Source organism: Dipteris shenzhenensis, chromosome 3 (assembly GCF_047967505.1).
Source record: "Dipteris shenzhenensis isolate YYH24624 ecotype China chromosome 3, Dip_SZ_1.0, whole genome shotgun sequence".
Classification (NCBI taxonomy): domain Eukaryota; kingdom Viridiplantae; phylum Streptophyta; class Polypodiopsida; order Gleicheniales; family Dipteridaceae; genus Dipteris; species Dipteris shenzhenensis.
In genome coordinates this window covers 1384663-1397399 of record NC_141598.1, presented here as the reverse complement: position 1 = coordinate 1397399, position 12737 = coordinate 1384663, and the positions used below count along the sequence as shown (strand labels likewise).

General features: G+C 44.2%; 2 protein-coding genes across 2 annotated transcripts in view; one reads left to right on the top strand and one right to left on the bottom strand.

Moving 5' to 3' along the window:
• The first annotated feature begins 2140 nt into the window (after nucleotides 1-2140).
• LOC147903207 (uncharacterized) lies at nucleotides 2141-3688 on the top strand. The gene has a single exon (XM_087371133.1). It carries the CDS (start codon nucleotides 2141-2143, stop codon nucleotides 3686-3688), a length of 1548 nt encoding a protein of 515 aa, XP_087227259.1.
• Nucleotides 3689-4550: 862 nt separating this feature from the next.
• Nucleotides 4551-12737, bottom strand: part of TPLATE (ARM repeat superfamily protein) — a 65051-nt gene continuing 56864 nt past the window's right edge. The window contains exon 6 of the mRNA XM_087372984.1: nucleotides 4551-5117. Within this exon, the coding sequence (XP_087229110.1) occupies nucleotides 4623-5117 (495 nt within the window). The 3' untranslated portion in view covers nucleotides 4551-4622. The remainder of the gene's footprint in view (nucleotides 5118-12737) is intronic.

Genomic DNA, 12737 nt, shown 5'->3' with positions numbered 1-12737 from the left:
ACCATAGATCTTACAAGGTCTATGTGTTTTACTTAATCGACACAAAATGCATGTACAATATTCAAGAAGTGTGCAATTGATTTTGTCCAGCTCTCCTGACAAGTACTACTTCTAATTGCAACATGAAGGTGTCACATTAACCTAAGAAATCTCTTCTTGCATGAGACTCCTTCACATGTTTTTTGGGGAGTCTATACCGGAGCTTTTCCTAATTGATCCAATAATACCTCTGGTTTCACTTGATCTTGTGTTATGCATGGCATCAAGCTTCTTTTTTATGACCAAACTTACAATCTTCGAGGCTACAATTTCCTCTTTCTGGCAAATTCCAGACTCCACTTAGTATCAACTTGCCAGCTTACAATTTTAGGTCTGGCTCAATGGTGCAGCCTCCCTGCAGACCCCTTTTTCGAGCCGTCAATGGCTGAGTGGGCTGCCAGATTTCTATCGTCTGAACTAGAAGTAGTGAGGTGAACTTTGTAAATCATTATCTCTTTGCTCTAATTGTTTGTTATCTCAGCATCAATTCTGATATATTTGGCCTTCAAAACTTGGTGTTTGTCACCGCTCCTTTAAAGTACTCCTGTCTCTTCTATGTGGTGAAATTCATTGTATTACTCTTTTATCTGTCCAAAATCGCACTCCCCTTGTAACCTTGAGTCGGGTCAAGTTGGTACTTGTTTTGTCACCGCTGTACTCCAAGGGAAGTCATATTTCCTCTTTTATGGTACAATGTGTTCAATGAAAATGCTGATTTTTAATGCAGAGCCTCCATAGGTAAGAGATTTTACGAAGGCTCAAAAAATGGAAACAGCATTATATACCGAGGGTAATAATGAAAAGAGTGGCTTTCTATCGAGGAAAGAATTTAAGGTCTTATTTCACTCTCAACAAATGTTGATAAACAATGTGGCGTGTCAAAGTTCAGGTTGCCTATGCTTTGCTCCAAAGGTGAGCTTAATACCTACCGACATGCAATAAGCCCTAACAAAACTTTGCCATTGTCAAAAACCATGCGTCATCAAACCATAGTTACCAGGGAACGCCGTTCCATAGCTATGGAACATTGGAATGGCGTTCTCTTCACTCAACTTGAGGAGAACGTATGTGGAACGTCTGGCCTCTAGAACGGCTATGGAACATTCCATATCCCTTGTGGAACGTCTAGGGAACGTTCCCTAAACTGTTCCCTTCATGCAGGTAAAGATTTGGGGCAAATTATCTAATCCTAATCTAATCGGCGCGATTCGCTGCTCTGTGTTCCCGCTTGTAGTCAACCTCCATGCTTTGCGTGTTCGCCGCTTGCAAGCTTGCTTCGACCTGCAAGGCTGCATGCAACGCCTAGCCTATGCCTAGCAGCTTGCTAACGCTATAGCCTATCAAGCTACGCTAGCCTACGCTACAGCCTATGCTACAGCTAGCCAACGCACAGCTAGCCTACGCATAGCTAGCCTATTGCATGCAAGTGTTCCAACACACACAGGCGACGGCACAAGACAGACAGCATCCAGCTACGCTAACGCCCATCTTTCGACTGCATACACAGGTGAAGGCTACACAAAATAAGAGTTCTAGCTTGCCGCTAGAGGATGGGCCTTGGCAGCTACACTAGCTTCTATGAACTATTGGCAATAGACTATTGTGCACTAGTTTGAATTCTCATGGCTCCTCCACGCCCTGATGCCCAATCCCTTTGGTGGAAGGAAGTGGACCTTCTAAATCCCGAGGAGGTGCTTGCAGGAGGTTCACGAAAATGGACATGCCGCTATTGTGGCCAGCCAAAGACTGGCAGTTCAGTGAGAGTGAAAGCTCACTTGTTAGGAGAGCAGAATAAAGGCATTAGCATATGTTCTTCAGTGCCAGAATATGTTCTTTTACACTTAAAAGCATTGGCAAATGCATCTAAGCATGGTGCTCGAGCTTTTATGCCTGTTGGAAGTGCAGTGTCTACAAGTATTCCAATCTCAGCAACGCCTTCTATTTCAGTTGCCACTTCCAGTCTTGGGAAGGGCAAGAAACAAGCTCCTTAGCTGCCACTTGGCACCCTGGCAGGAAGGCAAAGGTAGATGATGCAGTGGGGCGTTTTTTTAATAGTGGTGACATTGCCTTGAATCAAGCCCGCGATCCTTATTTTGTGGATATGGTGAGGGCTATTGCAGCTTTTGGTCCCTCTTACACACCGCCATCTTATGAAGCCTTAAGAACCAAGATTTTAGGAGAGAAGCACAGCATAGAGCGGGCTTTGAAGCTTGTTAAAGAGAAATGGAAGACATTTGGTGCTACCTTGATGGGTGATGGATGGAGTGATACATGTAGTCGATCTATTCAGGGCATAGTTGCATATTGCAGGGGTAAGTCATGCTTCTTGAAGTCCATTGATAACTCAGAGGGCGGAAAGACAGCAGAGAGGTTGGCTGATTTGTGGAGTGAATCTATTAATGAGGTGGGGGCTGATTATGTCATTCAATTCATAGCAGATAGGGAGAATTCCAACAGGGCAGCAGGTCGCATTTTGGAGGCACGTTATCCTAAGCTCACTTTTAGTGCTTGCATGGCACATTGCTTGAATAACTTGCTGAAGGACATAGGGAAGCTTGCTTGGGTTCATCCAATAATTGATTTTGCAAAGGATATTATTGGTTTTATCACACAACACCACTACATTCTTGCAGTGTATTGTAAGCTTGCCTCCAAAGACCTCTTGAAGTATTCAGAGACACGTTTTGCATACAACTTCATCATGTTGGAGCGTCTTCTAGAGGTAAAAAATGCTCTAAGGCAGCTTGTTGTGTGTAATGAATGGGAGGCGTGGAAGGAATCAAAGAGTGCAAATGCCTTGGAATGCAAGTCTTTATGCTTATCTGATGCCTATTGGGAGGATGTCAATCATATGGTGAAAATAGTGAAGCCCATCATCCTTTTGATAAGGCTTATGGATAGTGATGAGCCATGCATTGGCAAAGTTTATGAGGGGATGGACAAAATGATTGAAAATGTAAAGGAGGTGGTGACTAATCCTAATAGGAAGCAAGAATTAGTAGACTTGGCAGTGGACCGGTGGAACTCCTATCATTCATCCTTGCATGCTGCAACTTATGTCTTGGAACCTGAATTTCAAGGTAACAAGCAAGAGTCAAATAAGGAGGTGATGCGAGAATGGGAGAAGATACTGAAGCAAATGGTACCAGATGCACAAGAGCGAAGGCTGGCTTTTTATAGGAAGAAATATGGAATGTGTGGCTCTGAGGATGCACAAAGGGACAGGTATATTGTGAGGTCTGCTCTATGGTGGGAGGATTATGGGACTGATACACCTTTGTTGCAAAACTTGGCTATTCGCATTTTGAGTCAAGGAGCAAGTTCCTCTCCTTGTGAGCACTTGTGGAGTAGCTTTGGGCACATTGCATCAAAGAAGAGAAACAGACTTGGGACACAAAAGGCAAGTGACCTTGTGTTTGTGCATGCAAACTTACGTTTGCTTCAGAAGATGAATGCTGGATACAGCCATGAGGAATTCATTGGATGGCAAGAGAAGAATGGTAAGGCAACATGCCAGCAAATCGTTCCTGTGGTGGGTGCATCCATGGATGATGTTGGAGATGACCAAGAAGATGGAGATCAACCAGATGATGGAGATGATGAAGAGGAGGAAGAGGGCAGCAACCACAATGCTGCAGATTTAGATTGATCATTGATGTTGACAGTGTTGAGTGGATCATGCATGTAGCAGCTAGTTTTTTAAGTTCTAGGAGCCTCAGTAGTAGGTGTCACTCTCCTTTTCTTGTATCCAGATTCAAGATTCCAAGACTCAAGATAATCTCATATGTTTATGCCTTGTCTCTGATGGACTTTGCTTTTGTATGCCATTGGCAAGCTATAATGATTAATCTAGATTCTATTATCAATGATTAGTCGTGAACTATGTCCCGAGTCTTGAGTCCTTAAGGCTTACTCCAAAAGCAATTGCAATGTTTTTGCGTCTTGGATTCTAAGTTTAAGCTTTCTAATGTATATAATAGTATGTTTATTTATGGGTATGGTGACGTGGCGTTCCCTTCCCGTTCACGTTCCCTAGGATTTGGGCGTTCCCGTTCCCCAGGGGGTCGACGTTCCGTTGCCGTTCACGTTCCCTAGTAACTATGCATCAAACCCTACTCGTTATCATAGTCTTAACATAATGAAGAAGATACAAAGGTTCAAGCACCATACTTACTAGCATAGAAACAAAAAATCATAGATAGCATCAAATGTGATTGTCAGCTACAGACAAGGAAATAGGAGTGGCAAAACATGTGGTAAACACCCTCAGTAAACTGTTAAAAAACATGCACAAGGAAACTTGTACACAACCAAATACAAATACCTTGCCTGCAATGATCATTTTTCCAAGTAGAAAGATCGAAAGTTGAAATATTTTCCGATGAAGGAACAGACAACTGAAAAACCCCATCTCCAGTCGTGCATTTGTGTGTGCATGCATGCGAGCGTGCTCCGCTCCGTCCATGGGTAAATTCCAGCATGGAATCAAGGCATGCTGTGACCATTGCACTCTCTCCCACAAGACCAGCCTTCACCTGCAAGGTTTATAGCACTTTAAGTTTCTATGATTCTAGCTTGTCAAATTATAATGTTTGGACCCTGTTAGACTGCTTCACACGAAACATCTCCCACTCCTGCAATACTGCAGCTTGTAAGGCTCGATGTTCTATTTCCTCTGCTGAAAATTTGGTTAATGTTGATGGTTCAGCAGGCTTTACTCCAGGAATAAGGCTGTCATCTTCTTCTTTCGTGGGTGGTGGTGGTGGTGGTGGCCGGGCAGCTGCTGCTGCCTTAAAAGCTGCCATCTGTTCCATTGACCTTTTAAGCTTTTCTGCTGCTGCTGCATGCACATCTTCCTCCGGAACAAATGTTGCAGCTCCATCTGTGAGATCATCCAGCCATTCCTGCACATCTGCTGTGATTTCCTGGAGTATTGTTGCGGAGGATGCACGGAGAACAAATTTGCATACCATTGTAGTTGTCTCATCCCCAAAGTCCACATTCCTACTCATCTCGCTTGCACCAAATATAACCATACCCAAAAAGTCACCGTACCATGTTTTTGCAGCATAGCATATCTGAGTAGCAGTCAAAACCAGAGTTAAACATTGAAACAGAAGATTGTGTTGTGTTGGGTGTGCATTTGTGTGATGTATGTGTGTGTGTGTGTGTGTGTGTGTGTGTGTGCATTTGCAACTGTGCATTTGCAAGAGCAAGTTACTCAGACTAAGGTTGTTAATATGGATACTTCTGCTGGACTGGATACCAATGCCTCATCAATATTGGATCTCTACTTATCTGGCTTTTTCTAGGGACCTACTTGTAAACTTTTTACTTTTGTACTTCATGGTGGGTTTTCACCTCTTTTGAGGTTTCCCACACAGAAATATATGGTTTCACCACACAAAAAAATGTGTGTGTGTGTGAACGCTTTCAGGGGGTGGGGGCATTGGTATGCTTTTAGATGTTGTAGTTCTATAGAGAAGATAATCTTGAAAACAACTGTTAGATGATTCAAGCTCAAGAATCTAGAGACTTCTCCATTCCAAGTTTGCATGACGGATCAACGACTAGTGGAACCACTAGGTATAATTTTAGGTATAGTTCTTACCATTGGTGGCAAATAGTATTATACTATCAGTTTGCTCGTAATTCCAATGAAAGAGAACAGTTATCCCATATTACTAGGCAGGCCTTGGTTGAAAAGTGCCAAGGTATTGCATGATTGGGCATCCAAGTTAATGAACATCAAGACCAAAGAAGCAAAAGTTCATATCTGAGCAAAGTCCCAAGTAGTTGCAAACCGAAAGACTTGCGCATCCAAGATCAGTTTCCATAGGATGTTAAAACTCAATTAATAGAACTTGAAATACTACCTGTCGGACAGCTAGAATTCTTTCAAGTAGCTACCAAGCTCAAGCAAAATATAAAGGTTGAAAAAGTGGTAGAACAACTAAATTTCTATCCTAAGACACACAGACAAATTCCACACATTTGGTACAAACATGTATGTACAAATGCATGGTGATGCCAGTGTAGTCAGTATGCATATATAAAGTAAGTGTTGCACTTCTTTTGGATTTCAAGACATTTATTTAGTAAAAACTGCAGCTTCTGCAATTCCTATGCTTTTCTTGCATATGTGTGCTACTGGCTGAAGATATTCCAATCACATGCAGTTTTCAAGTTTTTACATGCTCCAAGAAGTGTTCTGAAGCAGCTTCTAACTTTTAACAGGCACACCTGACTTTACAGCCACTTTTTTGCATCTTCATCAGATCACCTTCAGTAATTTCCAGCCTCTTATTAGCCTTTTGTGACATCTTTAAGCATTTCATTTTGGGGGGATGAGCATATAGAATATGAATTCCTTATTGGCTATTGCTTTTGAAGCAACATTGGGAAATCAACATTAACCAAATCACCAAAACACATCTGTACATCATCGTTCTTGACCAAGTGCTCCAACTTCATACAGCTGATATGAGGGACATGTGGCATGCCATGCTCACTTAGTTTAAACAATAGTCCATCTTTACCAAAATGATGAATTTATCCAAATAATAACTCTATAGAACTATGGGTGCTACACGGTCCTACCTGTTGGGGTAAAGGCACATTGCCACCCTTTTATTAAAGATATGACACCTATAGGGTGAAAAACCTAATCCTAATAAAACCTATGAGTTTGTGGTGTGGCTCAACACTTCACACCCACATCTTTTGTGTCACCCCTCTCTCTCACTCTCTCTCCGTTGTTCTTCTCCCTCACTCTTTCCCTCTCAACTGGTATCAGAGCCTTCATTCTCTCCCTCTCCACTTCTGCCTACCCCTCCTTATCCCCTCGGGCCTCGTGCCCTCAGCAGCAAGCTCACAGCGGGGCAGCGCAGCGGGTAGCGCAGGCAGAGCGCGCGGGTGGAGCTGGGCATTGCGCAGGCAGCGTGGGCAGCGCGGGCAGAGAGGCGGCGCGCAGGCGTGCACGCAGGCAGCGCGGGGCAGCCTTAGCCGCAGCAGCAGCTAGCTGCTGCTAGCTGCGTGTGCGCAGCCAGGTTGCGCACCGTACAGTCGTTGTACGGACGTACGGCCGTCCGTACTGCCGTACGGACACCATACAGGCGGCCGTACTGTACGGACTGCGTCAGAGAGAACTTCGTCAGGGAGGCTGCTGCGTCAGGGAAGGTGCATTTCGAATCTCCTTTTTTTGGGATTTGTACCCTGCACAGGTACAGCAGGTACAGCAAGTACAGCCGGTACAGCAGGTACAGAAAGTACAGCAGGTACAGCAGTTTTTTTTTTTTTTGGGAAAGAAGAAAAAGAGAGAGCACTCTGCTCTTCACATTCCCGGCTGTTCAGTTCTTAAAACTGTGAGTTGAAGGTACAGCAAGTACCCTCGTGTCCCTCGTGCTTGAGGTGACTAGTACCACAGTGTGTGGTGGTTGCACAGTTACCTTGTTTCGGTAAGGTCAAATGCCTTGATTTTGCAGAGGGCTTTTATGCTTTTGCTGAGTGCAAATCTCAGCTTTTGGGTGACATTTTTCAAAGGGCTTTTGCCTGGAAGTTTATGCAGTGTATGCCTTGAGGCAGTGTGGAGCCAGGGAGCTCACATTGGTCTTGTTTCCGCAGTGTATTCAGTGACATTTCTGCAGGTCACATTTTGTGTACGACACCTTGAAAAATCTCAGTTGAGCCACGCTTGGCCAGGGCGCATCGAGTTTACTCGGTCCCTAACTGTCCATCGTTGACAATGCTCAAAAGATTTTTTCTTCAGTGCTTGTACGTTGGGATCTGTGTTGTTATTGTGTACACAGGGCCGTTTATGCATTGCATTGTCAGGTGAAAGTGCCAGGAGAGCGCTGTATTTTGTATGCTACCTCAGTGTTGAGGTGTTTTTCACTTGGTACAGGTGTCAAAACAAGGGGCTTTTGCCCAGATTTTGCTTGAGAGCACTTGAGTTACTGTTTGAGACCTTCAGATGCCTTTTATCCCCTTGACAGAAGGGTGATTGCTTGGGATTTGTCCCATTTTCTGTTGCAGGTTTGTGACAGGCTGAAGTGTATGGAGCCTCTTTTCAGTGAACAAAACAGTGTATGACAAGTGGTTTATGCATATAAAATCAGTGCAATACCTCATCTGAGGTGGGAGAAGTGTCCAGGACAGCAGTGTTTTGTGCTTCGTCAGCTGATGATGCACTGATAAAGCACCTGTGGAACAGCTGCAGCATTCTGAAATTACTGTTTTATGCCTATTTGAGCACGGTACAGTGTCAGAAGGTACAATAACTGGAGGGAAATTTTTCTGTTTTGCTGCAAATTTTTTGACAGTAAAAACAGCACTATTGTGAGTGCTCCTGGCTCTTGATAGAGCAGGTTTTTCTGAGAAATCAGAATTTTATTCAGTCAATTTTTGACTTACAGGGAGTCAGGTACTTTCCTTATCTGATATGGCATCAGGGGGAAGTGAATCATCAATTCTGAACATAAAGAAATTGGAAGGGGCACACAATTATGCATTATGGGCAGAACAGTGTTTGAATGTACTTCTGCTAAAGAAGATTTCTAAGCCCATAAGGGTGAAGGGTGCCAAGCCATCTGGGATGTCAGATGATGAGTGGGAGGAGCTAGATTTGTCCGCGAGGGCTGCTATCATGCTTACTCTCAGTGATTCTCTTGTGTTCAATGTTCAGGCTGAAAAGACCTCTTATGGCCTATGGCAGAGGCTAGCAGAGTTGTATGCCCAAAAGAGTTCAGCCAGTAAGGTTTATTGGTTGAAGAAGCTGGTTGATCTTCGCATGAAGGAAGGTACAGCTATGACCTCACACTTGAGTGAGTTCAATGCCATCTTTACACAGCTGATTGCACAGGGGTTGAACCTTGATGAGGAGTTCAAGGCTACTTTCTTGTTGTGTACCCTCCCTGAGAGTTGGGACACTTTCAAGACCACCCTGTCTAATTCAAATATCACTCTTATATATGCTGATGTGAAGAGCTCTCTCCTTATGGAGGAGATGAGCAGGAAGAATAATGCGGGCAGCAAGTCTTCAAATGCTTTACAGGTACAGGAAAGAGGCACGACTCAGCAGAAGGGGAGATCTGCTAGTAAGTCCAAATCCCGCAGTCAGTCCCGTGGCAAAAAGGATATTGAATGCTTTTATTGTGGCAAGAAGGGACATGTGAAGTCTAAGTGCTTCAAGTTTATACGGGATCAGAAAGCCAAGAAGGCTGAGGCAAAGGATGCATGCAGTGGAAGCAAAGGCAAAGGCAAGGCAAGGCCAAGGCAGATGACTTGGATGCAGTGAATGTTGCAGCAGAAGACAGTGAAAGTGACAGGCATGATGTTTTATGCTCTTCTGCTGTAATTGCACATACATTGGTTATTGATGGCCATGACATGCACACCTGGCTCTTGGATTCAGGTGCTTCTTTTCATGTTACTCCTCATAGGGAGTGGTTTACTTCCTACACAGGTACTCATGGAGTTGTTCACCTTGGGAACAACTATGCATGTCAGATTGCAGGGATTGGCAGTATACAGATAGTATTCCCTGATGGACGCATATTTATGCTTGATGGTGTTCGCCATGTGCCGCAAATCAAGAAAAATCTGATTAGCACTGGCTTGTTGGATGACAGTGGTTACCACACCACATTTGGGGATTCCAAATGGGTGATTACTGATGGCCACGTTGTAGTGGCTGAGGGTTATAAGAGTGATACCTTGTACCCTCTTTATGTTTCCAGTGTAGGTAATCATGTTGTTGCCATAACCGAGCTGCCAAAGGTTTCATTGTGGCATAGCCGGTTGGGACACATGTCCGTTAAAGGAATGCAAGAACTGTCACGTTTGGGTTATCTGCCGTCTCTTTCATTTTCAAATTTGCCTACTTGTGATCATTGCATTTTTGGAAAGCATTCTATGACTCCTCATAAGAGGAGAACTCCCCAGAATAGAGCACCGCTTGATCTAGTGCACACTGATTTGTGTGAGATGCCACAGCTATCACTAGGGGGTGCAAAGTATTTCATTACTTTTATTGATGATGCCACACGCAAAGTGTGGGTCTATTTCTTAAAGCATAAGAGCGATGCCTTAGAGGCTTTCAAGAAGTTTGTCGCTCAGGTTGAGAATCGGACAAGTCGCAGGCTGAAATGCCTCAGATCCGATAATGGGGGTGAGTATGTGTCACATACTTTTGTACAGTGTTGCGAAGCTAAGGGCATTAAACAGGTACTCACAGCCCCTCATAATGCATCTCAAAATGGTGTGAGTGAGCGGATGAATCGAACTATTCAGGAGAAGGTTCGATGTATGTTGTGCCTACCATAAGGCTACAACTATCATCTGCCTCTACCCTGCGATCTCTAGTTTCCCTCAACTTTCAAGCCCTCTTGGGTCTCTCTCTTACAGCCCGTCTATCTGCCTCAGCTCTCTTGTTCCTTCTTTCAAGGTCTCTCCTCACGGGGCTGAAGGCTCTAGTGACGCAGTTGTCTTGGCCCCAAGTGGAAAGGTGGCAAGGTAAGGCCTTGCTATAGCCCAACGACGATGGGCTCATAGGTTGCAAGCATTGGCGCAAACATCGTGAGGGAGATGGGGGTGGAACCAGTGCGAGAGAAGTGGGGGTGAAGATAGCCCATGGATAGGCCACGAGCACGCCAAAAGATAGCCCACAAATAGCCAGGAACATAAGAGAAGAGGAAAAGGGGTGGCATTCTAAGGGAGAAGAAGGGAGGGTAGGGTGAGGCAGAGGACTAGCGCGAGGAGCTGAGCAGGCAGCGCCTATTGTTACTTCATATCAATCAGCTTATTGAAAGAGCTATTCAGCCTAGCTGTTACCAAGGAACCCTATTCCATTGATATGGAACTTGGGAACGCATTCCGCTCAGGAAGACAAGATAAAACTCTGGGCATAAGAACGTCTAGGGAATGTTTCCTAGGCTGTTCCACACAATAAGGTCATGATTTTATATATGTAATCCTTTGAAGGCCTTTACCCCTAAACCTCTTGAGCATTTGCAATGTTGTCTTTAGTGTTTTGAGGCTTGATAATTGATTTGTGAATTTGTCATGTAAATTGTTAAGAATATCAAGTGTCTAATTTCTACAACAAGGGTGACTTCTAAGTAGTAGTTATTATAAGAGGAGAATGATGTATTTGAATGTGTTATGTGCTGCTCATAGGGTGAGAGACTATAGGTTGTGGCAGTCCTCGACGGTGGACAAAGCTCTCGTATGCTTTCCTTTTCTGCTTTGAGTAGAGAGGTGGCTAATTGGGCACTAGTGACAGCTATGGGAAATTGTGCAGCCAAGCGTGGTTACTAGTGAGAGGAGTGTAAGCAGGGAGAAGAGCAAAGGGGGAGAGAGTGAGAGAGAGAGACCAAAATGTGCGGGTGTGAAGTGATGAGCCACACCACAAACTCATTAGGTTTTATTAGGATTAGGTTTTCACCCTATGATTAAGACAGTCATAGGTGTCATAACTTTAATAAAGGGGTGGCAATGTGCCTTTACCCCAACAACCTCCCACCTAAAGGCCAATGTGCCTAAAGGGGAGAAAAGAATAAAAATTACAGCAATGTACAGTTACTGTATACAAGACCATAAAATAAGAATGGTCTCATCCTAATCCCATGATGTGGCGGCAATGTGCAAACCGCTCTGTAGGCAAGCTCTTAGTGAGCAAATCTGCAAGATTATCATCAGTATGCACTTTCACAAGCTCAAGTCGCTTGTCTTCCAGTACCTCCCTGATGAAATGATATTTCACATCTATATGCTTGGTCTTCTGATGAAAGACCGGATTCTTTGCCAACATGATAGCACTCTGACTATCACAATGCAAAACTGGCATATCTCCTGTAATGCCCAAATCTCCCACCAGCCGAGTAAGCCATATTGCTTCCTTGCAAGCCTCAGTGGCTGCAACATATTCAACTTCAGTGGTTGACAGTGCAATGCATTTCTGCAACCGAGACACCCATGATATAGCACCTCCTGCAAAAGTGAAAATATAACCGGTAGTAGACTTCCGGTTATCTGCATTTCCTGCATAGTCTGAATCTGTGAAACCATGCACCAATGCATCCTGCCTACCATAGCATATGCACAAGTCTTTGGTACCCTTGAGATACCTCAAGACACCTTTCACTGCTTCCCAGTGCCGCTTGCCTCGATTTGCCATATAGCTGCTGATGACTCCCACCGCAAAAGCAATATCCGGACGAGTGGCAACCATGGCATACATCAAAGAACCAACTGCAGATGCATACGGAACCTTGGCCATTTCAGCCTTATCATCATCTGATCTGGGGCTGTCCTTACTGCTGAGTTTTAAATGTGGAGGCAACGGGGTACTAATAGACTTCCCCCCCTCCATTTTAAACCTCTGCAGTACTTTGTCAATGTACTCCTTCTGTGACAGAAACAAAAGTCCCTTGGACCTGTCACGAATAATCCGCATGCCAAGAATATGGTTGGCGTCACCCAAGTCTTTCATGTCAAAAGACTTATGCAGTTGTTTCTTTAAAGCACTAATCTCATGCTGAGATTTACTGGCAATCAGCATGTCATCCACATATAGAATGAGTAGCATCAAACTGCCATCCTTTGCCCGTTTGGTGTACAAGCAATGATCGGTCTCACACCTATGATACCCTTGAGACTGCATGAAGGCATCAAACTTCTTGTACCATTCTCTTGGTGCC